This window comes from Cydia fagiglandana, chromosome 17, assembly GCF_963556715.1.
Source record: "Cydia fagiglandana chromosome 17, ilCydFagi1.1, whole genome shotgun sequence".
In the NCBI taxonomy this organism is placed as follows: domain Eukaryota; kingdom Metazoa; phylum Arthropoda; class Insecta; order Lepidoptera; family Tortricidae; genus Cydia; species Cydia fagiglandana.
The window spans coordinates 12,068,145-12,095,660 of NC_085948.1; the positions used below are offsets into that span (position 1 = coordinate 12,068,145).

Here is a 27,516-nt window from a genome sequence, read left to right on the forward strand (position 1 = left end):
TCTTTTGTTTAGAGTACCTACAACTCCTACAAGTATTTACCGAGTAATTATTGGGTGAATATTTAGAGAATTTCAAAATTTTAATTGTGAGAGTCTTACCTATGAATATGGACTTATTTGAATAGGGTTTACGGTTGAAAGTCAAATGTAACATGAGAACTGTCTGCACATATAATTGAGCCGGGTTAAATAAAACAATCCACTTTATTTATAAATAAAATATATTTACTAACATTCATAAAATCATCTATCGGCATCAAAACTCGACGCATGGTAACAAAACGATATCTTGCGGCGAGTCACAACGCACGCCCAATAATACAAAGACCCAATCTGTTACAAAATCAATCATAAACGAATATAAATAAGGTTCACAATTCAAAATAGCCTATCGCAATCAAGATTGTAGAAAATCTGCGTCACAAATTCGATCGTATCCTTTTGAACGCCGCATCGTGTGCGGCGCGTCATCGTGAACCCTATCGGCAGTGGCGTAGGCAGGCGTGGGCGAACGATTGCGCCCAAATGGGGGCCTCGCGCGAGGCCTCTTCCGGCACAGTAAAAGAAAAGGGCCTCGCAGATGCAACTTCGCCCACGGCTAGAATAGTTCACGCTACGCCACTGCTTATCGGAATGCACGAAGGTTTGATACTGGACTGTAGTCGCGCGAGTCAGTTACCATCTTTAGCGGTCAAATCGTTAAGATATAAGGTTAAAATTAGAAAAAAAGTAGGAATCGGCCTTTATGTTACTACGCGTGCGGCATTTGTTCAATATGTACACCTCTGCCAAGCTCACTTCAGTCCCCAAACTGGCACTGGTAGTAAATAAATAAAGATCTGTACTCCAAAATACATTCGAATTGTACGCATTCCAAATTAATTGAAATAATACCTATAAAAAATCTCGGAGCAGTTTCTCTTACTATTGAATTGTACGTAATCATTTCTTCATTTACACTAAATAAATAAGCCCTTAAATAACGCACATCCTTCGATGTTGTGTGCTTATATGTATACAAAAATGTATTCAACAATGTCAATACAAAAATGTGTAGGTTCATCGCTGTAACACAGCCTCGATTTTATTCAATAATGAATATAAAATTAATATAAATATAACGACGGTAACGAAGGATATGATATGGTTACTAAAGTCTAACCCGCGATTTATACAATGGACCATCTGATAAAAGCTCGTAAGAACACTGATTATTAAATAACAAAAACAATATGAACAAAAAGAACATGATAACGCTTACATATGTACAATCTCAAGCGAGCTAAGGGCATTACATGCCCACGAAAATCAATAAATGCTAATATGCACAAACATTTACATGACAACATTTTTTGCAAATCAAAGTCGTGCATGTGCTCATTTTATAGGACTATTTCGGGGCGTAAGGTAAACGTAAAGATCGATTTTCCTAGGATAGCGGTGCCGTCATATAGCGGCCGTCTCCATACTAAGTAATACGGCTAAATATGGATGTCGTAGTATTTGTATGGAGACGGCCGCTATATGACGGCACCGCTATCGTAGGAAACCAGAGCATAACACTTATAACCTAACGCCCAAAGGTCTATAAGTACTTTCAACTCCAACGAAATTTAGTCATTAGAACGGTCGCATGTACATCGCTATTGATTTAAAAGCAAACCGTTCCCTGTCGATTAAATTTCACTGGTTCAGTGCAGAGCTTGTCCTCCTAAGGCCCAGGGTCCGACATATAGTACTTCTTCAGTTCGATGTAATTTAAACCATATTCAATTGGAACAGAGTTGCATTTCTTTTGTATCGTTAAATTTTCTAACAAATAAAAATCAACTCTATTCTCTGCACTATAGGTTCAAATTTCAGTGGCAAATTTTGGGCTTTTCATTTGTATGGCTGGGCCTTAGAAGGTTATCGGTCCAACGGACAAATGGGGCGTGTAGAGGTTGTTCACAGGATGATGTTGGCGGGGTCCTCCATGTTCTGTTTGAAGACCTTCATCCATTCGGCTCCGACCGCGCCGTCGATCACCCTGTGGTCGGCGGACGCCGTGAACGACACGAATTTGGCTAATCGGAATCTGAAACAACAATTTTTATGAGTTTCAGCAAGGCATGGAATAAATCGTGTGATGAAGTTGCAATATTATTCTGTCCAAAGTAGCGTGAATAACCTAAAACCTAAAAAAATGTACTGTAGCCATTTTAACCTATCAATTTGTTCGTTATATCCTAAAGGCTTTGAGAAACTTAATCCCGGGAATACTCGCAGGAACTAAGTAGTTTCAACGAAAGCAACATATCATCTAATCAAATCTAGCTTAGAGGGAAAACTAGACCTTATTGAGATTGGTCCAGTTTCCTCACAATGTTTTCTTTCGCCGAAAGGAGACGACTTCCGAAGATTTTTTTTAGTCTGATTTTGTATAAAATGATTGTTGTATTGACAGGCGTGGCTCACTCCGCGATTTCGTCGCGTCGATACTAGTATGCCCACACCAATTTTGGTGTCTAGCAGTAGTAGTTGCCGCGCACCGCTACGGAACGGACGTCTGCTCGCGCTTGCGCTTGTCGTCTTGTAGGTTGTAGCCATTTGGGGGAAGATTTTGTCAAACTCGGCTGCGTTCGGCTCAGCATTGCTCCGAGCAATTATTAGGGTTGGCCTCACTTGACTTCCTTTTGCGTGCACTAGCTACCACAGATAAGATAATCACTTGAATTTTGGCAACCCTAAATAGCCAAAAAGGATAGTGCCATACAGGGATAGCATGATTCGACCTTGAACCGCTGTCAAACTTCGGGTTTGTAGGAAGTGTCCTTTCTGTACGGTAGTACTATTATTTATTTTATGGTCAGACACGTACCCTTTCTCGGCCTTCTCATCAGGAATAACCAACTCCTGAACGCCTCCGCACGCCAGGATCAGCGACTGCGGCGGGTTGATGATCGCGTTGAACATTGTGATGCCTGAAACAAACAGGTAATTCATCAAACAGATATAATTAATAGTTGTCAAGCGGACCCCAGGCTCTCATGAGCCGTGGCAAAATGCCCGGACAACGCGAGGAAGAAGAATCAAATAAATATAGTACACTCGCCATCAGATATATCGGTATTTGTGAGCACCGTGGCTGCTCAGATATATCTGGTGGCCACTGTACGTATTTATTAACCCGACCACACAATCAACGAGTCGTATGGGAAGTAGTGACGACTAGCGCGGCCACACTACGTCTCTGCCTACTTCCCTCGCTACTTCCCATGCCACTCGTCGAGTATGAGGGCGAGGTATACCATCCAATACGGGAAATCAAAACGTTAACTAAAGTTTAACCCAGTTACGACTCTCCTCCGCATTCACAGTGGGATACAAATGCAGTCGATTGATGTCTGTTCTTTTCCACCATCCATGCCAAGTTGGCCGTCCCCTTTCATTTGCCACCCGAAAAATGTTTACTTAACTCACCATACATTCCAAGGTTGGAGACAGTCACAGTGCCTCCTTGGTACTCCTGCGGCTGCAGTTTGCCGTCCTTAGCCTTCTGTGCAAGCTCCTTCATGGTATTGGAGATGTCGATGACACCGCGCAGTGTGAGTTGAAGATAATGTGGTATAAGACCAAGTTGTATTTACTCACCATACATTCCAAGGTTGGAGACAGTCACAGTGCCTCCTTGGTACTCCTGCGGCTGCAGTTTGCCGTCCTTAGCCTTCTGTGCGAGCTCCTTCATGGTATTGGAGATGTCGATGACACCGCGCGAGTCTGAGTTGAAGATAATGTGGTATAAGACCAAGTTGTATTTACTCACCATACATTCCAAGGTTGGAGACAGTCACAGTGCCTCCTTGGTACTCCTGCGGCTGCAGTTTGCCGTCCTTAGCCTTCTGTGCGAGCTCCTTCATGGTATTGGAGATGTCGATGACGCCGCGCGAGTCTGAGTTGAAGATAATGTGGTATAAGACCAAGTTGTATTTACTCACCATACATTCCAAGGTTGGAGACAGTCACAGTGCCTCCTTGGTACTCCTGCGGCTGCAGTTTGCCGTCCTTAGCCTTCTGTGCGAGCTCCTTCATGGTATTGGAGATGTCGATGACACCGCGCGAGTCTGAGTTGAAGATAATGTGGTATAAGACCAAGTTGTATTTACTCACCATACATTCCAAGGTTGGAGACAGTCACAGTGCCTCCTTGGTACTCCTGGGGCTGCAGTTTGCCATCCTTAGCCTTCTGTGCGAGCTCCTTCATGGTATTGGAGATGTCGATGACACCGCGCGAGCCTGAGTTGAAGATAATGTGGTATAAGACCAAGTTGTATTTACTCACCATACATTCCAAGGTTGGAGACAGTCACAGTGCCTCCTTGGTACTCCTGCGGCTGCAATTTGCCGCCCTTAGCCTTCTGTGCGAGCTCCTTCATGGTATTGGAGATGTCGATGACACCGCGCGAGTCTGAGTTGAAGATAATGTGGTATAAGACCAAGTTGTATTTACTCACCATACATTCCAAGGTTGGAGACAGTCACAGTGCCTCCTTGGTACTCCTGGGGCTGCAGTTTGCCGTCCTCAGCCTTCTGTGCGAGCTCCTTCATGGTATTGGAAACGTCGATGACACCGCGCGAGTCTGAGTTGAAGATAATGTGGTATAAGACCAAGTTGTATTTACTCACCATACATTCCAAGATTGGAGACAGTCACGGTGCCTCCTTGGTACTCCTGGGGCTGCAGTTTGCCGTCCTTAGCCTTCTGTGCGAGCTCCTTCATGTTTTTCGAGATGTCGATGACACCGCGGGAATCGGAGTTGAAAATGATGGGCGTGATTAGGCCGGTGGGCGTCGCTACGGCTACGCTTACGTCTACGTTCGAGAATCTGAAATTGATTAATGTTTTTTCTATTATTGTTAAATTAAAATATTAATTAATTAATTATTATTGTTGATTAAAAGGTCTATTATTGTCAGTATTAGGGTGGTAATCAACCTATCCAATTGGTTTGTCCAATGTGTATTACTTCTCACATTTTGCTTTAATGAATGAGACAGTGAGACGAGAGTAGGCCAAAGGTATGGCGTCATTACTCGAAAAGATGGCCCCATACCTTTGGCCTATCCTGTCGTCGAGTAGATGGCGATACTTTTTGACATTTAACAAATGTAACACTATCATATCAGTGAACAAATAAGGATCAAAGTCAAATGGCGTTCTACAAGTGTTAATCATTTGTGTCGAAAGATGGCGATTAATGTACTGTCTACATAATTTACTTTGACAATATTCCTCTAGTCTAAATTCTCTTTGGTATGAGATATCGACTTTCATATAGTCACTGACAAGGTACGAAATGGGTCGGAAATTAAATGCTTTGACTGTACTAGCCACCAAACCGTAGTCCCAAATTTGAAAGCTGAAGTAGACAATGTACGGCAACATACGTGTTCTGGTATCTTCTCAAACCTTGACAATGATTAGAGTTTGTACGGAAAAACAAGACTCGTAGTATGTAGCTAGGGGTTCCCTTACATTCCATGGCTCTTCTCTTTCCGCACAGACTCTTATATCAGTATTTAAAGCCCACTTGCACCATCCCAATAACCCGGGACTAAGCGGTTAAACCCTTAACCCAGTGTCTAATTGTACTGGTAACCATGGTAACTCCAGGTTTAACCGGTTAACCCTAAATTAGTGGAATGGTGCAAGTGGGCCTAAAGAGCATGAATACGTACTGTCTGATAGATGTCTCCATCCAGTGCGAGTTGACGGTGGGGACGCGCTTGCACGCCGCCGCCACGGCTTTGATGATGAAATCGTTCACGGACACCTAAAACAACACATAAAATGTTGGCTTAATTCTAAGGACTGGTGTATTGTCAATAGCCACACAGGCGAGGATACGCGCGAGGCAATTTCCTTGTCGCCTCGACCGAGGTACGTCTACACAGGCAGTTTTATGCGCGAGGAAACTGCCTCGCGCGTATTCTCGCTCAGTGTGGACCCGGCTAATTAATCGATATTGTTTTCCTTTTACCGCAGAGTGGAAGACACAAAGGGAGTTTCAGAGTGGACAAATTTAAGTCACTCGCAAACAAGAATTGCAGAAGGCAAAATTACCTTAACACCGGGGCTTTCTTTAGCTAATCTAGCATTGATCCTCTCTCGCATTTCCAATGTCTTCTCAATATTGACCGTAGCAACCAGCTGGTAATGCGGTATCTGCTGCTTCGCGGCGCTCAGTCTCTTGGCGATGGTTTCCCTCATGCCGGACAGTAGTATGTCGACGAAGACACAAGTCACTTAAAGATAGGTAAAGGCAAACTAACTCACCTTAACACCGGGGCTTTCTTTAGCTAATCTAGCATTGATCCTCTCTCGCATTTCCAATGTCTTCTCAATATTGACCGTAGCAACCAGCTGGTAATGCGGTATCTGCTGCTTCGCGGCGCTCAGTCTCTTGGCGATGGTTTCCCTCATGCCGGACAGTAGTATGTCGACGAAGACACAAGTCACTTAAAGATAGGTAAAGGCAAACTAACTCACCTTAACACCGGGGCTTTCTTTAGCTAATCTAGCATTGATCCTCTCTCGCATTTCCAATGTCTTCTCAATATTGACCGTAGCAACCAGCTGGTAATGCGGTATCTGCTGCTTCGCGGCGCTCAGTCTCTTGGCGATGGTTTCCCTCATGCCGGACAGTAGTATGTCGACGAAGACACAAGTCACTTAAAGATAGGTAAAGGCAAACTAACTCACCTTAACACCGGGGCTTTCTTTAGCTAATCTAGCATTGATCCTCTCTCGCATTTCCAATGTCTTCTCAATATTGACCGTAGCAACCAGCTGGTAATGCGGTATCTGCTGCTTCGCGGCGCTCAGTCTCTTGGCGATGGTTTCCCTCATGCCGGACAGTAGTATGTCGACGAAGACACAAGTCACTTAAAGATAGGTAAAGGCAAACTAACTCACCTTAACACCGGGGCTTTCTTTAGCTAATCTAGCATTGATCCTCTCTCGCATTTCCAATGTCTTCTCAATATTGACCGTAGCAACCAGCTGGTAATGCGGTATCTGCTGCTTCGCGGCGCTCAGTCTCTTGGCGATGGTTTCCCTCATGCCGGACAGTAGTATGTCGACGAAGACACAAGTCACTTAAAGATAGGTAAAGGCAAACTAACTCACCTTAACACCGGGGCTTTCTTTAGCTAATCTAGCATTGATCCTCTCTCGCATTTCCAATGTCTTCTCAATATTGACCGTAGCAACCAGCTGGTAATGCGGTATCTGCTGCTTCGCGGCGCTCAGTCTCTTGGCGATGGTTTCCCTCATGCCGGACAGCGGTATGTCGACGAAGGTGGCGCCGGGCGCGGGGGTGGGCACGGCGAAGGAGACGGGCGCGGCGGCGGCGGAGAGGTCGCCGCTCTTCAGGGACCCGTAGAGGCCGGAGCCCGTACCTGGGGTGATAAAATGAATGTAGTCGCCATCAATATTATAGCCGATCAAACAAGTTTGTCAGTAACGGGCGCGAAATTTAAATTGTCTATAGGACGATAACTCTTCGCGCCTATGTTTTTTAAATTTTCAAATGGAAATGGGTTGACAGAGCATATCTGCACTATACAGGCGGGTCATTCAATGGAGTTACGTAAAGTCAATATTTCATTGCGTCGTGTAAATATACTACAAACTTACAAAGTGGCATAGAATGTAAATGTAATGTTTTCTTATCATTCACTCTGTAGATAATTAGGTTTAATGTATGTACGTTTATCATAATAAATTTTATTGAGTTATGATAATTCATATGTGTAATAAATATCCATGAATATCAGGATATTTATTACACATATAATCATAAATCAGGATGATTTAAATGAAAATATAATTATAATTATTTACTTAGAGAATAAAATGGCACTTAAATTAGCATTAAAATTAACACGTAATAAAATAGTGACTTAGGTTTCTTATAACGTGAAAGACCTAGAATCTAGATGCTCAAAAATATTTGGAAATATACTATCAAAGTACGCCCAGATTTGGCTAGACATTTTTCAAAGGATCGTTAACAGTTTTTAATACTTAATAAATAAGACTAGACAGGTACTGCAGGCAACTAATACACTAGACAACAAACTCGAATAGAAAATAAATACGTCAGTATTAGAATTGCAATACTGACCTACAAACTTTACGAGCAAAGTTACACAAAAAGCGTAATCAAAGTGAAAATAAACCATAATAAGAAAACTAAAAGTACTAAAGTTCCAGGCATAAAATAGCACGCTAGATTTACGCGAACTAAATAAAATAAAATAAAAACAGAACAAAAATAAAAAATAACCAGGGAGGAATCCTATGCAGACACTTCTCTGACATTAACTAAAACAAAGAAAAATGAATAAGTGTATAGCAGACATCCATTCACCTCACAAATAGAAAAGATAAGCCATTCAGAAGATCTAACTACAACTGTGTATTTACTACATACATCTGATCTCGCAAAAGGAACACAATGATTGATTTGTAAACAAATAAATTATTTGATCAATAGAAGTTCGCCTTTATACTGTTATCTAATACCTTTAAAGCAATTCTTGTCCTTGTATATTTATTTTCGGGGTTCTCGGAAACGGCTTTAATGATTTCGATGAAATTTGCTATATGGGGGTTTTCGAGGGCGGTAAATCGATCTAGCTAGCAGTGGCGGCGCGTCAAACATATCCATAGGCAAGCCGGGGCTAATTTAGCTTACATATTTCCTTTACAAGTCTGCTCAAACGTCCAAAAACAGGCAAGCCGGTGGGAATCGGCTTTTATGGACGAGCCGCCACTGCTAGCTAGGTTTTATCTCTGGGAAAAGGAGCATTTTTGAGATTTTGTGTTTTCCAAGGAAAGCTCGGTTTCCCAGATATTAAATGTATAAGTCTAAACTTATGCTGCTCATGAAATGACTTTCATGGTTTTTTAATTTTATTATTACCTTCAATGCGACTTAATCGTGTGTAAACTTGAAAATTAGCTCCAACATTTCGAAATAAGCAACCTTGCCAAGAGGCCAAGGAGAATCACATACATATACTATTTACAATCACATTTATTAAAAATTGTGTTAATTTTTCTCATTACAAGTACATATTTAATCACATCAGCATAAATATCAAGCGAATTAAACAATGCACATTGCACAGAAATTCATCAATTTAATTAAATTCTATTTAGGTTGTCCTTATCATCTAAGCGAGTTGTGTCGCAGAATCAAAACAGTTAAGCAATAGTTATTTGTACAACAAGGGATCAAAGTTTGATATTTCTTCGAGTGCTTATTTTGAGTCCCGTGCAAGCGAAAGATTCTATAATAGATTCACGTCGCTACGCTCGTGAATCTAATTTAGAATCTTGAGCGTAGTAAGGGATTCAAAAGCGCGCGAGATGTAAATAACTTTGATCTCGTGTAGTACACAAAATTTTTCACCCTAAGCAGTGAGAACATACCTAGAGGGACAGAGATAATAGAACCCAAGTATATCGAACTTGTATTAGACCCCGCATGTTGAAATGACATTTGACTATAAAGGTCACTTGAATGACATTTTGTCTCACTCAGTGAACAAAATGCGATTTTGCTCACTGAGTGAGACAAAATGACTCAGTGAGCAAAATCGCATTTTGCTCACTGTTTTTAAGAAGCAAAGTACCCTTGTTCGAGCTGCTGAGGTGAAAAAACAATTATTTTTTTAGCATTTACAAAATCAATCATTCAGTCCCCTTATCCATCCAAGCCTCACTTGCACTCATAAAAAGCCCCTGTACCATCCTCTCACCTCCCAGGCGGATGTTCCTAATCTCGGCCAGTCTCCGGGCCATGGGGCTCGCGTACACCCTACCTCCGGGCGCGGCGGCGGCGGCGGGGGCGGCGGGGGCTGCGGGGGCCGCGGGGGCGGGCGCGGCCGGGGGCGCCGGCGCGCCGGGCGCGGCCGGGGCCGCAGCTGCCGGGGCTGGAATATATACCTTATTTTTAATAGGGTAAAGTTGAAATTACAATGTGCACTGTACGGACGTCATTACTTCATTAGCAGTGATCGGCACGACCCGTGCCGCATGGTGTCAATGACCTCAATCATTATGTTAATATGAATATTCCCCGGGATTGGTCATAAAAGCAAACAATAGAAAACACGATAGCGACCTTCGACATGCCAGGTAGTAGTAGCCAGGTAGGGAAAAGGGTTTTTATGCACTTCAAATGATTAATATTTTAACACTTAGGTACATATTTTATATGAGTGCACGTAATATTTTACGCAGTATAAAATAAAACCAACGTTTATATTTTCTTTAAAGAAAAATGATACATTTTATTAATTTATTAAATATTCTGACTGCTATTTACAAATACATAACTCTTAATTTTTGCGAATCATGTCATGTCCATATTATTATTTCCTCTTTGAATCCCGCGGTGCGTCACGGGTCGTGCCGATCACTGTTCATTAGATATGCCGGAGCAGTCAAATTTTTGAAATGGTATCTGATGGCGCCTGCACGATTGAAGGTAGTGTAGACATTTCATAAAAAGCAAGTTTCAAAGGAGATTAAAACGAAATACATATAGAAGTATGTAGTAGATGAAACATCAAAGAAATAATAATTTGACTGAAAAAATAAGTCTGACCATTTTAAGACAATTCTTTTGAATACAGTTAAAACATTGAATAAAGGAAATAAATTGAAAAGGAAATTAAAATGTAATGAAGAAATGTAAAGCATTCGGTCTATTAACAATCAAAACTTAGTCTTACTAATAAATTCCTGCATAAAACCAAACTCGTATCTCAACTTCGATTCAGTATCGAAATACAAAGAGCAACAAACTACACTGACCATTTCTAAACCTTATTTCGTTGAAATAAAGTTCACAAATGGTCAGTTCATTGTGTCAACGATTGCAAAGCATTACTAAAGATGCGTCCAAATCTAACATCAAGCGCGACGAAATTCGTCCACTATAGAATGCTCACTTCTAACATTCGCTAAATCTGGACGCACCCTTAGAGCTTTTTCACAATGTCCGATCCGATTTAGGCAGGTCATTCTATGTCGGATGACCTGCCTAAAGACAGACATGCTAGAAAGTAGGTACACTAACACTTTCTTTTTAACAATAAACGTTTATAAAATAATTAAATTAATTTTAAAGGGCACTTTTTAACACGTTGCGTCTTTGTGGTCGTATATCGGATCAGATAATGAGAAAACATTCCAAAGTAGAAAGAGATTGACGATTAAGTTTTGTTTGTAATAGACAGTATATAAATAATATGCAGCAGTTTTAGTTATGTTTGATGGGTAACCTTTTTCGGCTGGGCGCTTCGCAGGGGCTCCAGTGGCTGTGGATGAATTAAATGAGTTATACACCATGCAATGTCATATGAAATTCCTGAAAACTTTTAATACCATGTTCAAACCAAGCTAGTATAGTCATTAGTCACTAAAAGTAAGTATTTTACATGCATTATCATAAAATTAAGGTTTATAGAAAGTCTACTATTCTTATTCTTGGATAGAAATAAAAAACCGGCCACGTGCGAGTCGGGCTCGCGCACGAAGGGTTCAATACCATACGCAAAAAACTGCAAATATTTGTTATATTCTGTTTTTCGTACTTGTTGTTATAGTGGCAACAGAAATACATGATCTGTGAAAATTTCAACTGCCTAGCTTTTACGGTTCATGAGATACAACCTGGTGACAGACAGACAGACGGACAGCGGAGTCAATCCTAAAAATATTATCTCAGCAAATTAGACACCTGAATTAGATGATGCATGACGCTGTCCTGTGTCATAGCACAAAACAGATAGGTACAGAAATCAATCTACATACAAAGCGCGCTCGAGCAACGCACACATAGACACTGCTCACGGACACGATATCTCGGACCAGTTGGGACCAGTGCGAGCGCGAGTGCCATCCGCTTGAGACACGCGTCTGTGAACTTTTTTGTCCAATAATGGAGAAACAAAACAAAAAGTAATTATAACTGTACAGTGGACGTTTGTTTAAATTCAACATTAAACGGTGAATTGTCGTTTTTTAAGCTACCAGTGATTTGAGAGAGAATGCGTATGCGAATTTATTACATTGTACATGAGAATGCGAATTTATTACACTTTAAAATATAATAATCGTGCATTTCGCCAATCTCGAAATCATCGCAAGATATTTTCTGTGGCAAATTTGTAATATAACAAAGACATTAAAATTTAAATACCTATTTGAGTTATTAATGTCTCCTTTTGGATTTCACGGGCCTATAAATCCCGGTCTTTTGATAGGCTTGCGTGGGGATATAGATCCAACACGTAGAGGCCCCTTGGAGAGTTTTAATGTCATGTAGAACGCCCGCTGGAACCCGTTCACAGGCGCAACAATAGACACCCATGAACCGGTCGCAGCAGGCATTGGGACTATTGTAGAAAAAGTGAACAGTATTTTATTAATTTATATTTCCATTCTTCCCGTTTCATCCTCAACAATAAATCAAACAACTAGATACGAGATACGATACGATAGATACGAGTGCCACTACCACGATATTTTTTTGTGCATAAGTCATAGTTCGCAACAATCGCAACCCTAGAGCGACCGCCGAGCGTAGGTATGAAAAGTAAAGTACATACATGTGATTGACTTCTGTACTTATCTGTTTTGTGGTCATAGGTTTAGTGGTAACTAACCACACTGTTTCTACTCTATATTAACGAACTGACAAATCTCCGAATACAGTGTGGGCACACTTTGTCTTACGCGGATGACACTGTCATAGTCTTTGAAGGTCCATCTTGGGAGACTGTGTTTGAAAGGGCTGAGACAGGTCTCAGTAAAGTATCTTCTTGGCTAAAAACCAACCTTTTAACTCTTAATATTAATAAAACAAATTACATATGTTTTACTAAATATATCAGCTCACAACCTAATAATAATCTTAACTTAAAAATTCATACTTGTAATAATTCTAATCTAATTTCATGTAACTGTATGGAAATTGATAAAGTAAACTCCACGAAATATCTAGGTGTAATGCTGGACCAGCGCATGTCATGGTATACTCATACTGAATATGTTAATATGAGAATACGCAAATTGATATGGCTTTTCAAAAAGTTAAGACATATTACTACAAAAAATCTACTAAATCAGTTATATATAACTTTAGCTCAATCAGTAATGTCTTACTGCATATCGGTGTGGGGTGGTTCAGCAAAAACCAAGTTTTTGGAGGTTGAGAGGGGGCAACGTTGTCTACTTAAGGTTATGTACTCTAAGCCATACAGATTCCCAACGAAAGATCTATACCACCTAAGTGACTTACTATCAATGAGGAAGCTGTATGTACGAGACTACATAAAACATTACCATTTAACCCGGAGCTGCTAAATCGTAGAAGAAAACATAATGTTGCTCCCCTCTCTACTACAAAATCTGTATTTGCTAAGAGACAATTTGGGGCGCAATCTGCATATGTGTACAATAAAATTAACAAAGTATTAAATATATATAATCTTCAGCTGTACAAATGTAAAAAAACACTAACTGAATGGCTTAAAATACTTAACTATGACGAGACAGAGGCTCTGATATACTAAGTTGGTATTAGTTAATTAACTTAAATTCTAATGTACTTACTAGTTTTTATAATACTATATTATGCTTTACAGTACCTATCGTATAAGAAGTTCCGATAAGTTCTTCATAATTCACTTGCACTCACACGATCTCACACACATTCATATACATAAACACACACACACACACACACAAACACACACACACACACACATACACACACACACACACACATAAAATTAGAATAAATTGTACTACATATTAGCTTAAGTTTCATTTTTGTACGTTAAATAAATATAAATATACAACTTGTTGCTACGGAGGAGCGGGGCTTCCTGATACAGGTATAATATACTTAATAGGGAGTCCCAACCTGTTACCTGTTATGTAACATTTATTAATGTAATAAATAATTTTTCATTTTTTTTTTTTTTTTAACTGAGTTGACAAACATTGAACCAGAACAGCCCCTCTGAACCCCCTGCATAGAAACTTATTTGGGCGGCATGAGGTTAGAACAAAGTCTCAATACTCTCAATTAAAAATAACATTAATAATTACAGTGCAGGCACTTAATTATTACAGTTTCGAAGTTAGCAAGCAGAAAGATATGCACAGTTGCCAAGCGGGCTTCCCCAAATCAAAGATAATTTGAAATAGAGCAATATTGTCAAAGTAAATTATGTAGCCAGTACATTTACTGCCATCTTTCGACACAAATGATTATAACACTTAGAACTTTATTTGACTTTGATCCTTATTTTTTCACTGATATGTGGTAAATTTGTTAAATGTCAAAAAGTATCGCCATCTATTCGAGAGTAGGCCAAAGGTATGGCGCGATTGCTCAGAAAGATGAAAGATGGCAGCAAATATACTGGCTACATAATTTACTTTGACAATAATCCTCTAGTCTAAATTCTCTTTGCCCAAAGTTACTCGTAAGCAGTATCTTACAGTCATCCTTAAAGTCCTTGAAGGCAGCGACGTCAGCCTGGTTCTCCACAATGATGCAGAGCAGCTTCCCGACGGCCACGCCCTTGGTGCCGGCCGGGATCAGGATCTTGGCCAGGTAGCCTTCTTCGGGGGTCTCGAAGCCCATGGTCGCCTTGTCTGTTTCGATTTCGCAGAGCAAGTCGCCTGGGGAAAAGGTGTTTGTAAATTATATTGTACACATAGATTTGAAGTGTGTACAAAAATTAAGCGTTTTGCTTAAGTTGCTGCGATTCTAATAAAACCTGAGCCAGCGCTCCCGCCGCTCGGCACCGAGCGATTCGAGCAAAACGTAAGACTTGAATCTGTCTTGGATGACAGTGGCTGCGGCCTTACGCAAATTACGAAAACTTATACACTGCATTTGATACGCAAAGGAGGGTGGGCTAATTGGCCTATTGTCCAATAAGGACAAGCGATATGTCACTGGATAGCTTATTCTAAGTTCTAAAACTTTTACTATGGCAGGTAATCCCAAATCTTTGTGTGAAAAAGTTATCGCCGCAGAAAGTAGTGTGAGTTGAAACGTGACTGTATAGTTTTTTTTCCGATCCTAAGTTCCTGTGTCGCAGATCATGAAGGTTTTGTTATTGTCGATGATTTTGTGTTACAATATTTTAGTTTTTTATTACATTTTTTTTACGTTTTTTTTGTCAACATTTTTTTTTTAACAGCGAATTGACATGGATTTTTCTGATGGTATGTCATTTATTCTTATTGGTTCATGGGCCAGTCTATGCAAATCTTCCCATCCTCCTTTATGAAATCCAATTACTCAGGAGTTTTTTAAATTACCTTCACTGAGCTTATCTCCCTCCTTCTTCTCCCAGCTGACTATGGAGCCGCTCTCCATGGTAGGCGACAGTGCGGGGAGGTTCACCTTCGAGTGTGAGGGCAGGTCGGAGTAGTGCCTTAGCTGAGGTGTCCATTGTGGGGCGGCGAGCACTCGCTTGACGTATGATGCTGAGAGTAATCTGCAATATTTTTTATACAATAAATATATTACATTAATTTAACATTATCAATTTCGTAAAGGTACAAACTTTCATTCTATCTACCCCGCTCTTCTCTGCGACAGTATATCGCGCGCGAGATAGGCTTCCCGTGCTATGCCGTGGATGCATGGAGAAGGAAGAAACAGCCTGTCACATGGTGTTGGAATGCAGAGGAGTGGCCCCATACAGGGCAAAACATATCGGATCTCCGAGAGACCTCCCCGAGGTCCTACTCAACATAAGAGGTTTGGTGAGATTCCTCGAGAAGCTGGGGTGGCAGGACTAGCCCACCCCTTATCACGCAAAATAGGCGCAGGACGTCGAGTTGCGGAAAACTGCCCGTACTACAATACAATAGGCTTCCCGTCTTTTTCTGCCTGTATTAATAAGAAACGGACAAGTAGTCTGTCTGCCGTACGAGATACTGTCGCGGTACTCTCGTGCTAAGCAGGCAGAAGATTATTAATACAATTTTTATACAGATTACAAACCCTACTTAATAACATGTAACAGCCTAGTTCTGCAGATGTAAGAAATTATGATACTAAGGAACTACTGACTTTATGTTATCTCATTATGTTCATTATCATTATTATCATTATGCTAACAAACCTTCATCTAATTAAGCAACTGGGATACTACTAAGAATATTAAAAATTGTTTTTTGGACTTATGATAATTTACACAACAATATTATTCAATAAAACATTTTATTTCTAATTTAATTGTTTGATGTCATTGAATTTAATTTAACCTTGTAAGTTCTGAATTTAGATTCGCAGCATTGTCAAGAATAACATTCTGTGACTGCAAAGTAAGTAGCTTAATCAGCTTTTAATAAAGATTAATGAAAAAAGGGTATGTGTTAGGGCTGAATGAACACGACACGCGATCGACAGCTCGCCTGCTTCCGGCCGGGCGTCCCTACACTACATCTAGGGCAGATGCACTCATAAGGCATTATTATTATTATTATAGCCTCTTTATTTCCATCTCTTTTTTTAGTTCCTGTTAAAATATGTTTTTATGCTGTTGTTTCTGTTGTTTTTCCTCCTTTCGTGAGGTATGGATCCCGTTTGGGTAAAGGCCTCCTCCCATTTCTTCCATAAATGTCTGTGTTTGGCATTGTACATCCAGTCTTTTCCTGCAACCTCTACTATGTCATCAGTCCACCGTTTGACTGGTTTGCCAACTTTCCTCTTGGCTGGTAATGGTCCTTTCCATCTTGTTGTTAGTGTTGTCCATCTGTCATCTGTATATCTTGAAATATGTCCTGCCCATTGCCATTTGAGCTTAAGGGCTTGTGTGAGCGCATCTTTGACGTTTGTTTTTATTCTTATAGTGTCGTTTTTAATTTTGTGCATTTTGTTTATTCCCAGTATGCTTCTTTCCATGGCTCGTTGTGTGGTGTTTATTTTTTGTTTGATCTTGTTGGTGTAAGTCCACGTTTGACATCCGTATAATAAACTAGGCAGAAGGCATGTGTCCATTACTATTCTTTTTATCTTCATACTAAATTTTCCTTTCAGAATTTCTTTGAATGACCAAAACTTTCGCCATGTAATATTTTTCCTTCTATCTACCTCTTCCTCGTTATTAGTCCGTGAAAAGGAAATTTGCTTGCCCAGGTATATGTATTTCTTTACATATTCAATTGTATTTCCTTTTACATTGATGGGGGTGTCAAGGCTATTAGTCATTACCTTCGTTTTGCTTCTGTTCATTTGTAAGCCTACTTCATCGCTTTCCTTGTCTAGTGTCTGTAACATATTTTCTAGTTGTTTAGCTCTTTCTGCAAATATGATTATGTCATCTGCAAACCGCAGGTGCGTTAGGCAACATCCATCAATGTTAATACCATATCCAGTCCAGTTTATGTTTTTAAAAATATTTTCTAGTACGGCAATGAAAAGCTTGGGTGACAGAGGGTCGCCTTGCCTTACTCCTCTTTCAATTTTGATATGATCTCCTCTTCTTTCAAGTTTAACTCTGCTTGTGCTATTTGAGTATATGTGTTTGATGATATTTATGTATTTCTGTTCTACTCCTGACACTTTTAGTGCGTTCCAGATTGAGTTGTGACTGATGCTGTCAAAGGCTTTGCTGTAGTCAACAAAAGCAACATATAGTGGTTTCCTGAATTCATTAAATTTTTCAATTAGTTGTTCCACTACATGTATATGATCGGTTGTGCTAAAGCCTGAGCGGACGCCTGCCTGTTCTCTTGGTTGTGCGGTGTCGATTTTTATAGCAATTCTTTTCAGTATAATCGATGTGAAGAGGTTGTAGACACTTGTCAGTAGGCTAATGGGTCTGTAATTTCCAATATCTAATGGGTCTCCTTTTTTATATATTAGTACTATATCAGAAGAGCACCATTGTTTTGGTACTATTTCAAATTCTAGTATCATATTAAATAGCTTTTTTAAGTGTTTAAGTAAAATTGGAGCTCCTAGTTTAAGGCAGTCATTTGTTAGCCCATCTGGGCCTGGGCTCTTCTCATTTTTCAGTTTCTTTATGTGAGAGAGTACTTCATCTTCATCAATTGGTTTAACTATGTTGCACCCATTGCTGGTGATATTGTGTTCTTGCTGTAACGGTGTATTTTCTTTCTTGCTGTAGAGTTCTCTATAAAACTTAGTTGCGTGTTCTAATATCTCCTTCCTTGATTTGGTCTCGCCTGAGCTGTTCTCTAATTTTTGTATCCAATTTTTATGTAGAGACATTTCCTTGTAAGCTCTTTTGGTACTTCTGTGTGTATGTATGTTCGTTGTAATTATCTCTTCCCTGTAATTATTGTAGTCCTGTTTTATTGCTTTGTTAGTAATTTTAAACATTTCAGTGAGTTCCTTTTTTTGATCTTTAGTTTTGTTTTTAAGTTGTATTAATTCTGTGCGTTTCTTGATTAGTTGTTGTGTGTGATTGCTAAGTATTGTATGTTGTTTCCTTCTAGTTTCTTCGTTAGTTTGTAAGCTGCGCAATATATTCTCTTCCAGGTAGTTGTAATGTTTGAACACTTCCCGGCACATTGGTTAATTCATCGCTAAGATTTGTTTTTAAATTTTCTATATATTTTTTAATTTCGTCATCAGTTTTAGGACTTATTATCTGGTTTTTATAATTTTTTCTGTTTTTACTTTTATGACATAGGCATATAAGGCATATGATAAAGTTAATTTTAAAATTCATATTACTTTCTAGAGAGGTCAATACTAAAGTTTTATTTTATAAACAAACATACTTGCAACTTATCAATGTCAGAGCAATGACAAATTAAGCTTCTTATCAGACAGGAGGAAATCAGATTTGATATGAGTTAGCAGTCTACATGTCTAGGCTAGTAAAAATATAGAATTTGAATGGGCCACACTATTAAATAATATTAAGCATGCATTAAGCATGTTCACGCTGACTATAAATGAATTTTAGTAAATAATATGTAATAATTATGAATGTTTAACTTAGTACATAACTTTAGTTACAATAACAACTATTTGCTCGACATGTGCCACTCCGTACCGAGGAGTGTCATCAGGAGCTTGCGTTTACGGTGACGGACCGGCGCAGACTGCGGGCCGCAGCTCTCCGCGCCCGATGACTCGGCGCAGGCGCCGGTGGCGGCAGGGGGAGCGAGAAACTACCCTCGTTTATGGCATTATTGTCAAGCTCCTGATGACACTCCTCGGTACGGAGTGAAACATGTCGAGCGTTTTTCGACTTAAAATACGTGAGTGACCCGTTCTTAATATATTTAATATGTCTGTGTCTCACGGAAGTTTTGTTATTAAAACAACTATTTGAACAATGTCCTAATATATCAGTGGCAAATAAGGCATCCTATGAAACTGTTTTTTTTTTAAATAATTATGGCCTGGCTATGAAACTGATTTGCAAGGTGCATGCCTATTCTGAGACAGCAAGAAGATTCTAAAAAAAATAAGCCTATTAGCACCAGCTTTCCAGCTTCTGATTTGTATCATGCTCTTAAGGGTGATATTCCTAACCAATTTATTTGTCCAATGTTTATTGTGTCTCACATTTTGCTTTAATGAAAGAGTGAGATGCACTGATACTGGACAGGTGGAATACCACCATAAAGTGGAAATACTAAGTAATATTTAGGAGAAACATACAATTTATGGGGGCTGATGTGGAGTGTCAAGAATTAACACATTACATCCCCTACATTTTTCAAAACACCAATGTTTGCACGTGGACTGTTGAAGCTTGACGGGTGCTGATCATGATCACGTTTGATGACAGTGATGACAATTCACAAGGTGAAGACCATTGACGTTTCGGTTATGCAATTACCGCTAACTTAACCTACTGGAACTTACGCAAATACGAAATAACGTAACTTATCAAAACAAAAAGTCCAACTTAGTAGCTAAAAACAAGAAAGTATACTAATTGTTTAGTCTTTTTATAAACAATTACAGCAAAACTCACTTGCTAGGGTGCTTTCGACGGGCCAACTCGGTGCTAACACATCTCGTGATGTTACTCCTGACCACTTTATTTAAGCTATTGTTTAGTAACTGGTTTCGAAATACAATCGTTCGCAACATGTTTGATTCTGGATGAAGCTAAATCTATGCCGTCCTGATGATCTGGACGGTTTTATGTTTAACCGTAGGATCGACCTTTTCCGATTTGTAGGTCGTTGAAATCACAGATAAAGTAGGGTTAGAGAAATGTCATTATGTCAATGTCATCGTGACATTATTTACCCATAGACAAAGTTCACGCAGTTATTGCACATGGAGCATGTAGCTTGCTCCTGTTGAGGTCCTTGCGCGAGACTGTGCAACTTATAAAATAATAAAATAACAACGATAAAAAGTAAACGAGTTCAGCATAAATATTTCTCTGCTGCTGCGTTTAGCTTTCAGCTCTCGACGTTTGCGCAAGTACCACGCGCCTTTATTTTTTGTTTATTTTGTGCCGGTTGCTAAAAACTTGGAATCCAAAACAGTTTGATTTTTTTTATTTACCATAAACGATATTCTGTCATTTCTTTTCTCTTCTGTCAACTGTTGTGTTAGACGGGTTATCAAAAATGGTGAGAAATTAAACTCGTAAATATTACTGCAATCTTGGTGTAAATTCCGAGTGCAATTAACTGAAACAAGTGGTGACACAGTGTTCTAAATCATGTCAAGGCTATTTCATCAGTTCCGCTCAAGTTTTGAACTTTGTGATGGTGTCAAGTGAAATCGTTTGTTAAACCGCTCTCCTCGATGTTTTCAGGCCAAACGCACGAAAAAGGTTGGAATCACTGGCAAATATGGCACACGTTATGGTGCCTCCCTTCGTAAGATGGTCAAGAAGATGGAAGTGACACAGCACGCTAAATACACTTGCTCCTTCTGTGGAAAGGTTAGTTTTGGTTTTTGGTTATAATTGTATTTGTTATCCTAACTACAACACTTTCTATTCATATAAAGTCTATAGCTGAGTTTGAATTCAATACTGCAATTGATTATTTACCATTTCAATACGCCAGTACACTGAAGAGTTGTTTAAATTGTGATATATTTACCTCATTAGTTTAACTCCTAAATTAAAAATCAATCATTGGAAGTATGGACGTATCCACATCCAAGTGAATCCTACTAACAACCTTTCTTTTCTTTCATTTTTCAACAGAATGATGCTAATGTTGCCAACATACATTATTTCATACACTTCTATTGTTAACAAGTACTTTTTCCACTTTCCAGGATGCCATGAAGCGTTCCTGCGTTGGTATCTGGTCCTGCAAGCGCTGCAAGAGGACCGTAGCTGGAGGCGCCTGGGTGTTCTCCACTACCGCCGCCTCCTCCTGCCGATCTGCTGTGCGAAGATTGCGCGAAGTCAAGTAAACAGATACTAGCATAAGCCAATAAAAGAAAATCTAAATTCACTCTTTCATTTCATTTAAACTCCTTAGCCATTGATAGCCCTGTAGATTTGTAAGACCAAAGGTTTTTAAGTTATCATTTTGTGTTTTGATGACAATGTATAGTAATTGTCTGACTGGTTAGCTTTCAACTAATCAATTAGCTTTTTTCATAACCTGATATAATAAAAACTTAAAAAATCACATAGTGCGCAGTCCCTTTAAAAAAATTGAGGACTTTACACTGTATTTCAATGATTTTTTTAACACAATGGCGGCTTTAACACTTACCTATATGTGTAAAATGCTAGCAAAGAATAGTAGAGTTAATTTTAAATGTCAATCTTGTATGAAATTATGACTGGACTCTAAATAGAGAGAATAGGATGACAGATGCAGCGATCAAATTAATAATTTCCAAGGTACAATCACCTGCAATAATACGTTACTCTTCGAAGGCCGCAGAAATATGTGACATGCTCTTATGGCCCTACAAAGAAGATTGTGCCAGATGTTTTTGCAGCTTTTGTAACATATTGTTGCAGGTGACTCAAACAAACATTGCTATTATCTTGGTCATCTTTGACATTATTATCTCCTGGTGGAATTGAAAACACATACAAAACAAAAAGCTTATTTAGATATCAAATATATTGTAAATATAGTTTTGTGTGACATGTATTTTGTTGTCATAGTAGTTACTTTATACAAAAATAATTTGGCAATTCAAAAGAGTACATGACATGTATTGTAGTCACATTGAAGAGTGTAAACTTATTTAATAACAGGCAGTAGCACCAATTTACTTTATAATTTTCCTTATAGTCCGAACAAATTGTAACCTTATGTTAAAAATACCTAATATATTAATAAATAGGAATAACAATCACAATTTTTGACTTAATAATCACATAAATTTTTAATGACACGCAAATTAAGTAACAATACTTTTACAAACAATTTAAGTATATATTTAATTAAGTAATTGAAGCATGGGGTTGGAGTAAGCAAAATAAAGGTATAAAAATCTGTCCATTAGGTGACACAAGTCCAGTAATCCAATTAGGAAACAGGACCAAAGACAGCTATCTTATTGACCTTTAAATAGTTTAAATCTATCCCCAATTACACAAAACAAAGTTACTGGCAAATTCATAAGTACTGAGTAAAACTTAAGTAACAATTGCTTTGTTAATATGCAAAGTTTATCTTAATATTTTTATAATTATCTAAAAATGTTAATTAGATTTCATTATGCAGTAAGAATAACTTTTTTTATTACATACTGGAACACAATTAAACAATGAATAGTTATGAATAGGCATGTAAAAATGTAACATTTTTTGCACTACTTATTTTGTAGCCAAATAAAAGCGACTTAAATTTATCACTTAGTATATAATATTGTATACAAATATATATTTGAGATATGTGCTCAGTCAAAAAAGATGACTATGATATAGTTATGAATGGCACTAGATAAAACAAAATGCCTCAGTAATATTGATAACTGAAACTGAACAAAGACCACTTGAAATATCTCAAGTACATACATTAATCTCCCAAATCTTTGTCTTTATCTCCTATGGCATATAGTATATGAAAAGCGACACCTAACAAAGCTGTGCCCAGCAGATCTCCCAGTGCTGTCAGATATGGTATGGCGGAATTGTCAGGATCCATTCCCATCGTCCACATCCATATAACCATGTGGTGGCTAATAGCTAATAAGAGGAAAACTTGCAGCAAGGCTGCGGACATGTAAATGAAGATAAATATAGGGGTCATAGATGTGTGCCCAGCTTTTAAATAGCCTATAGTGTATATAAATATCAACTGTCCTGGTATGACCATCAAGAGTAATAATTTTGTTGTTTTGCCAACAAGAGGCCCGGGCTTGTCTCCTGTATGTAACACAGTCGACAGTCTAGAAGCATGCACTGCTACCATGTTCCCACCTATACCATTAATAACTAATTGAAATACTGCAATACCCTCATAGTTAACTACTGTGTAGTCTAAAATTAAACCACCAATACTGCTGATAACCATCGCAGAGACAACGGGCACCCACCCTTCATCTAAAGCTTGTTTAGTGAATTTATTATCCCAGGCAATGTAACCGCAGACCGGCACGAGAATTGCGCCAGCAGTGATAATAATAGATGGCAGTACAACACTTGTGCCAATATTTGAGTACAGCAGCGATGCAATCCATGACAACAGTGCCAAGGTTGTCAGGTCACCTAGACTAGCAGCAATTGGAGTGGCAATATTGTCTGGGTTAATGTTTAGTTTCTTTGAAATAACTATGACACCAATCATGATGAGGCCTAGGATAAAACTGGCAAATGAAGCAGTGAGAACACTTGACGCTGCAAGTAGTAAGGCATGGTGAATATCAAACTGCCCATCTGGTATCCAACCCATTGCTATTGCAGCCATGGCTGCCAAAAATCCTACCAGAACAGCTTGACATTGTATCAAACACAAGTTTCCTACGACTAATGCACTCAGCTCTGTGTCCAGATGCCCTAAATGGGCGTGAGTAGACAAACGCGATGCCAACGTCATTTCTAAATTTCCTTTCAGCCCTAAGAGGGCAGGCACTAGTATATACACTTCAGATACTTGCTCAAACACCTTCCAATGCTGCACCACATCAAGCACAAGACTTGCAGCGACCATACCGAAGCCGGCGAGCAAGAAAGACACAAACATCTGCACCCCCGCCACCCAGGAATTCTCTTTTCCATGTTTAATATCTGGAGGCTTACTTTCACTGTTGAGAAGCTTGTACCCATTTGTTTCTTCAGTTGTCTCGGTTCTTGCCATTTTAGAATTACTGTTCTTGCCTCTGTTCATCGTTACAAATATATATATTAATTATACCGGTCTAATAAGACACGTAAACATTTACAATGACAATTCTGAACTTGAGGCCAAAGTTATGAAATTCATATTGGAGTTGAACACATACTGTTTTAGGGCCGTTTCTTGGCACTGACTTATCTCACAACTTCGTATTATTGTTGGCTAGCGATTACTGAACAACAAATTTATAAATGTTCCTCTCGAATTTTTTTATCAGACGACAATCGAAATAATCTTGGATGGTGGCAAACAAAGATTACGTTGACGTCTCTCTCTCTCGCTCTCTGACATTGACATTCACAAGCACAGTACGTTCCATATCCAAAACATAATATTATTGACATTCTGCCTTTTTGTCCCTAAATTAACATACGCCATTCGCTGCAGCCCTATTTGGAAATTCGAAAATATTATTTTACCTTTAGATGACCTTATTAAGAGCGCTCTTACAAGAAAAGTCGAAATAATGCAAAATTGATGATACTAGTCCACGAAATTCAGGACTTTGTGCTCATTATTAGAAACAATGAGTACTTGTTCCAGTAAAAGCGTCTTCTTATCTTTTTAAATATCGTTGTAAATATTAGAAAAAGGACTTATTAAATTAGTAATGAATTTTTTTCTGATGGTCGTTTCCAAAAAACCCCGTGGAGCACTGAACGGCAAGCTCTTATTTGGAAATGTTGAGAAGTTTACTCTGCTAAACCTGGCTATTTTGTATTACTAATACCCTGTACTTTAGGCATATCAAACGATATTTTTCCTACATACCTTTGAGAAAGAGAAAATCAAAGTAAAACGAACTCAATTTTCTCTCCGAAACAAGTGTCAATTTCTACGAACATCTACTTAATATCGAAGTCATTTTCATACTCAAGCAATCTGCAACGTTTGCTTATACTGTTGGTATACATTAGTGTTTATGAAATTCTACTATAATTTTTTGGCAATTTTTTGAAAACTACTCTATATTACCGATGACGCGCGCTCGCCAGCTCAGTGCCGCGGCAGAGCTTGTACATGCAGGACGTGTGTCGGTCGGCTCCGCACATTTTCAACGGCGACGACGAGGTTTTTTATCATTGTGTGCGGCGGGCGCCGTGTAAAACGCTATACTGTGCGCGTGTAAACCGCAGCGAGAGACTTTGATCCTAGCACTGTTTTTATAGTATTATAATTAATAATGGTACAGTTTAATAAACTACCGGACACGATTAAAAATATTTGAAACGACCTGACATTCTATATGTATTTATTTGACTCAAGATAGTACTCAGGGTCTGATGATGGAGCCGGAAAGTGGTCACCGGTACCAATCAACCATGCAACTAAACCACTTTGTGTTTAGGCTCGTTTTATTCATCTCAACAAGATCTTTGACACAAGATAGTACTCAGGGTCTGATGATGGAGCCGGAAGGTGGTCACCGGTACCAAAGTACCAATCAACCATGCAACTAAACCACTTCGTGTTTGGGCACGTTTGATTCGGCTCAACAAGATCTTTGACTGAAGATAGTACTCAGGGTCTGATGATGGAGCCGGAAGGTGGTCACCAGTACCAGTCAACCATGCAACTAAACCACTTCGTGTTTAGGCTCGTTTTATTCGTCTCAACAAGATCTTTGACACAAGATAGTACTCAGGGTCTGATGATGGAGCTGGAAGGTGGTCACCGGTACCAATCAACCATGCAACTAAACCACTTCGTGTTTAGGCTCGTTTTATTCGTCTCAACAAGATATTTGACACAAGATAGTACTCAGGGTCTGATGATGGAGCCGCAAGGTGGTCACCGGTACCAATCAACCATGCAACTAAACCACTTCGTGTTTAGGCTCGTTTTATTCATCTCAACAAGATCTTTGACACAAGATAGTACTCAGGGTCTGATGATGGAGCCGAAAGGTGGTCACCGGTACCAATCAACCATGCAACTAAACCACTTCGTGTTTAGGCTCGTTTTATTCGTCTCAACAAGATCTTTGACACAAGATAGTACTCAGAGTCTGATGATGGAGCCGGAAGGTGGTCACCGGTACCAATCAACCATGCAACTAAACCACTTCATGTTTGGGCTCGTTTGATTAGTCTCAACAAGATCTTTGACACTGAAGATACACAAGGTTTGATTATGGAGCTGAAAGGCGGCCACGGGTACCAGTATATCATGTAACTGAACCACTTGGTGTTTAGGCACGTTTTATTCATCTCAACAAGATCTTTGACACAAGATAGTACTCAGGATCTGATGATGGAGCTCGAAGGTGGCGACGGGTACCTGTCTATCATGCAGTGTTGGCATCAATCTGAACTAAATCAATCCGGATTGATCAATCGAATTGACGCGTCAATCCGAATTGATCAATTCGAATTGATTTAATTCTGATTGACGCGTTAATCTCATTGAATCAATTTGAATTAACGCATCAATCCTCAATTCGGATTAAATCAATTCTCAATCTAGATTAACCTAGGGTCCCTTTCCCTTCCCTAAGATTAGTTTTCAAAGGTGTCCTTTTTAGGGACTTACTTACTGGACTTTTAAAGTCGATATCTGAGGTTCCCAGAGGTTCGAAAACATGTTCCTGATGTCAGTATTGACTGATGTTCCTTTTAGGGACATTTTTCGAAATTGGCCAATTACGTTCATATTCGTAATCGATGTCGACCATAGGTCCCGAAAAATGTTTCTGACGTCAGTATTGAAGGATGTCCCTTCCATTTCGGGACATTTTTTTAAATTGATCGTTGGCACTTTAAAACGATATCTGAGATTTCCAAAGGTTCCGTAACATGTTTCCGACGGCAATACAGACGGAGTTTCCTTTTTTTTCTGGACATTTATGGGACATTTCTTCCAATTAACCGATTGCGTTCAATATCGATATCTGAGGTGCCCAAAGGTTTCGAAACATGTTTCTGACGGCAATACCGAGAAATGACCTTTTTTCAGCAGGGTGGCGTAATGCAGGTAGTAAAGTAAGTACGCGGCTAAAGTGTAGAATCTAAATTGCCGTTGAGACGATATTTTGCACCTCAGATATCGATTTTGAATGCAATCAGTCACTTTCAAAGAATGTCACTAAAATGTCCCAAAACAGGACACCTTTCAATATTGCACTTGAAAAAATGTTTAGAAACCTCTGTTTACCT

General features: G+C 39.2%; 3 protein-coding genes across 3 annotated transcripts; 1 reads left to right on the plus strand and 2 right to left on the minus strand.

Moving 5' to 3' along the window:
- Positions 1-203: 203 nt before the first annotated feature.
- On the minus strand, positions 204-20,294 carry LOC134672545 (dihydrolipoyllysine-residue acetyltransferase component of pyruvate dehydrogenase complex, mitochondrial). Its single transcript, XM_063530491.1, has 10 exons — positions 20,056-20,294; positions 15,404-15,582; positions 14,573-14,755; positions 11,341-11,376; positions 9,811-9,984; positions 7,169-7,440; positions 5,719-5,813; positions 4,666-4,865; positions 2,861-2,963; positions 204-2,077 (listed from the first exon to the last, which is right to left on the minus strand). The coding sequence occupies exons 1-10, from the start codon at positions 20,172-20,174 to the stop codon at positions 1,948-1,950; spliced, it is 1,491 nt and encodes a 496-aa protein (XP_063386561.1). The 5' UTR covers positions 20,175-20,294; the 3' UTR covers positions 204-1,947.
- A 265-nt stretch (positions 20,295-20,559) lies between these two features.
- Positions 20,560-21,511, plus strand: LOC134672726 (large ribosomal subunit protein eL43). The gene is made up of 3 exons (XM_063530672.1): positions 20,560-20,668; positions 20,857-20,985; positions 21,330-21,511. The coding sequence occupies exons 1-3, from the start codon at positions 20,666-20,668 to the stop codon at positions 21,468-21,470; spliced, it is 273 nt and encodes a 90-aa protein (XP_063386742.1). The 5' UTR covers positions 20,560-20,665; the 3' UTR covers positions 21,471-21,511.
- A 609-nt stretch (positions 21,512-22,120) lies between these two features.
- Positions 22,121-24,620, minus strand: LOC134672497 (solute carrier family 41 member 1-like). Its single transcript, XM_063530437.1, has one exon. The coding sequence runs from the start codon at positions 24,350-24,352 to the stop codon at positions 23,042-23,044; it is 1,311 nt and encodes a 436-aa protein (XP_063386507.1). The 5' UTR covers positions 24,353-24,620; the 3' UTR covers positions 22,121-23,041.
- Positions 24,621-27,516: the final 2,896 nt, after the last annotated feature.

Excerpts from the sequence above, each read along its gene's own strand:
- LOC134672545 (XM_063530491.1), bottom strand. The coding sequence starts at position 20,174 with ATGTTGCGAACGATTGTATTTCGAAACCAGTTACTAAACAATAGCTTA. Across the intron at positions 11,377-14,572 it reads CAAGGACTTTAAGGATGACT|CCACTGGAGCCCCTGCGAAG; the intron begins GTAAGATACTGC and ends ATTCATCCACAG. Across the intron at positions 2,964-4,665 it reads CTCCAATCTTGGAATGTATG|GCATCACAATGTTCAACGCG; the intron begins GTGAGTAAATAC and ends TGTTTGTTTCAG.
- LOC134672726 (XM_063530672.1), top strand. Across the intron at positions 20,986-21,329 it reads CTTGCTCCTTCTGTGGAAAG|GATGCCATGAAGCGTTCCTG; the intron begins GTTAGTTTTGGT and ends TCCACTTTCCAG.
- LOC134672497 (XM_063530437.1), bottom strand. The coding sequence starts at position 24,352 with ATGAACAGAGGCAAGAACAGTAATTCTAAAATGGCAAGAACCGAGACA.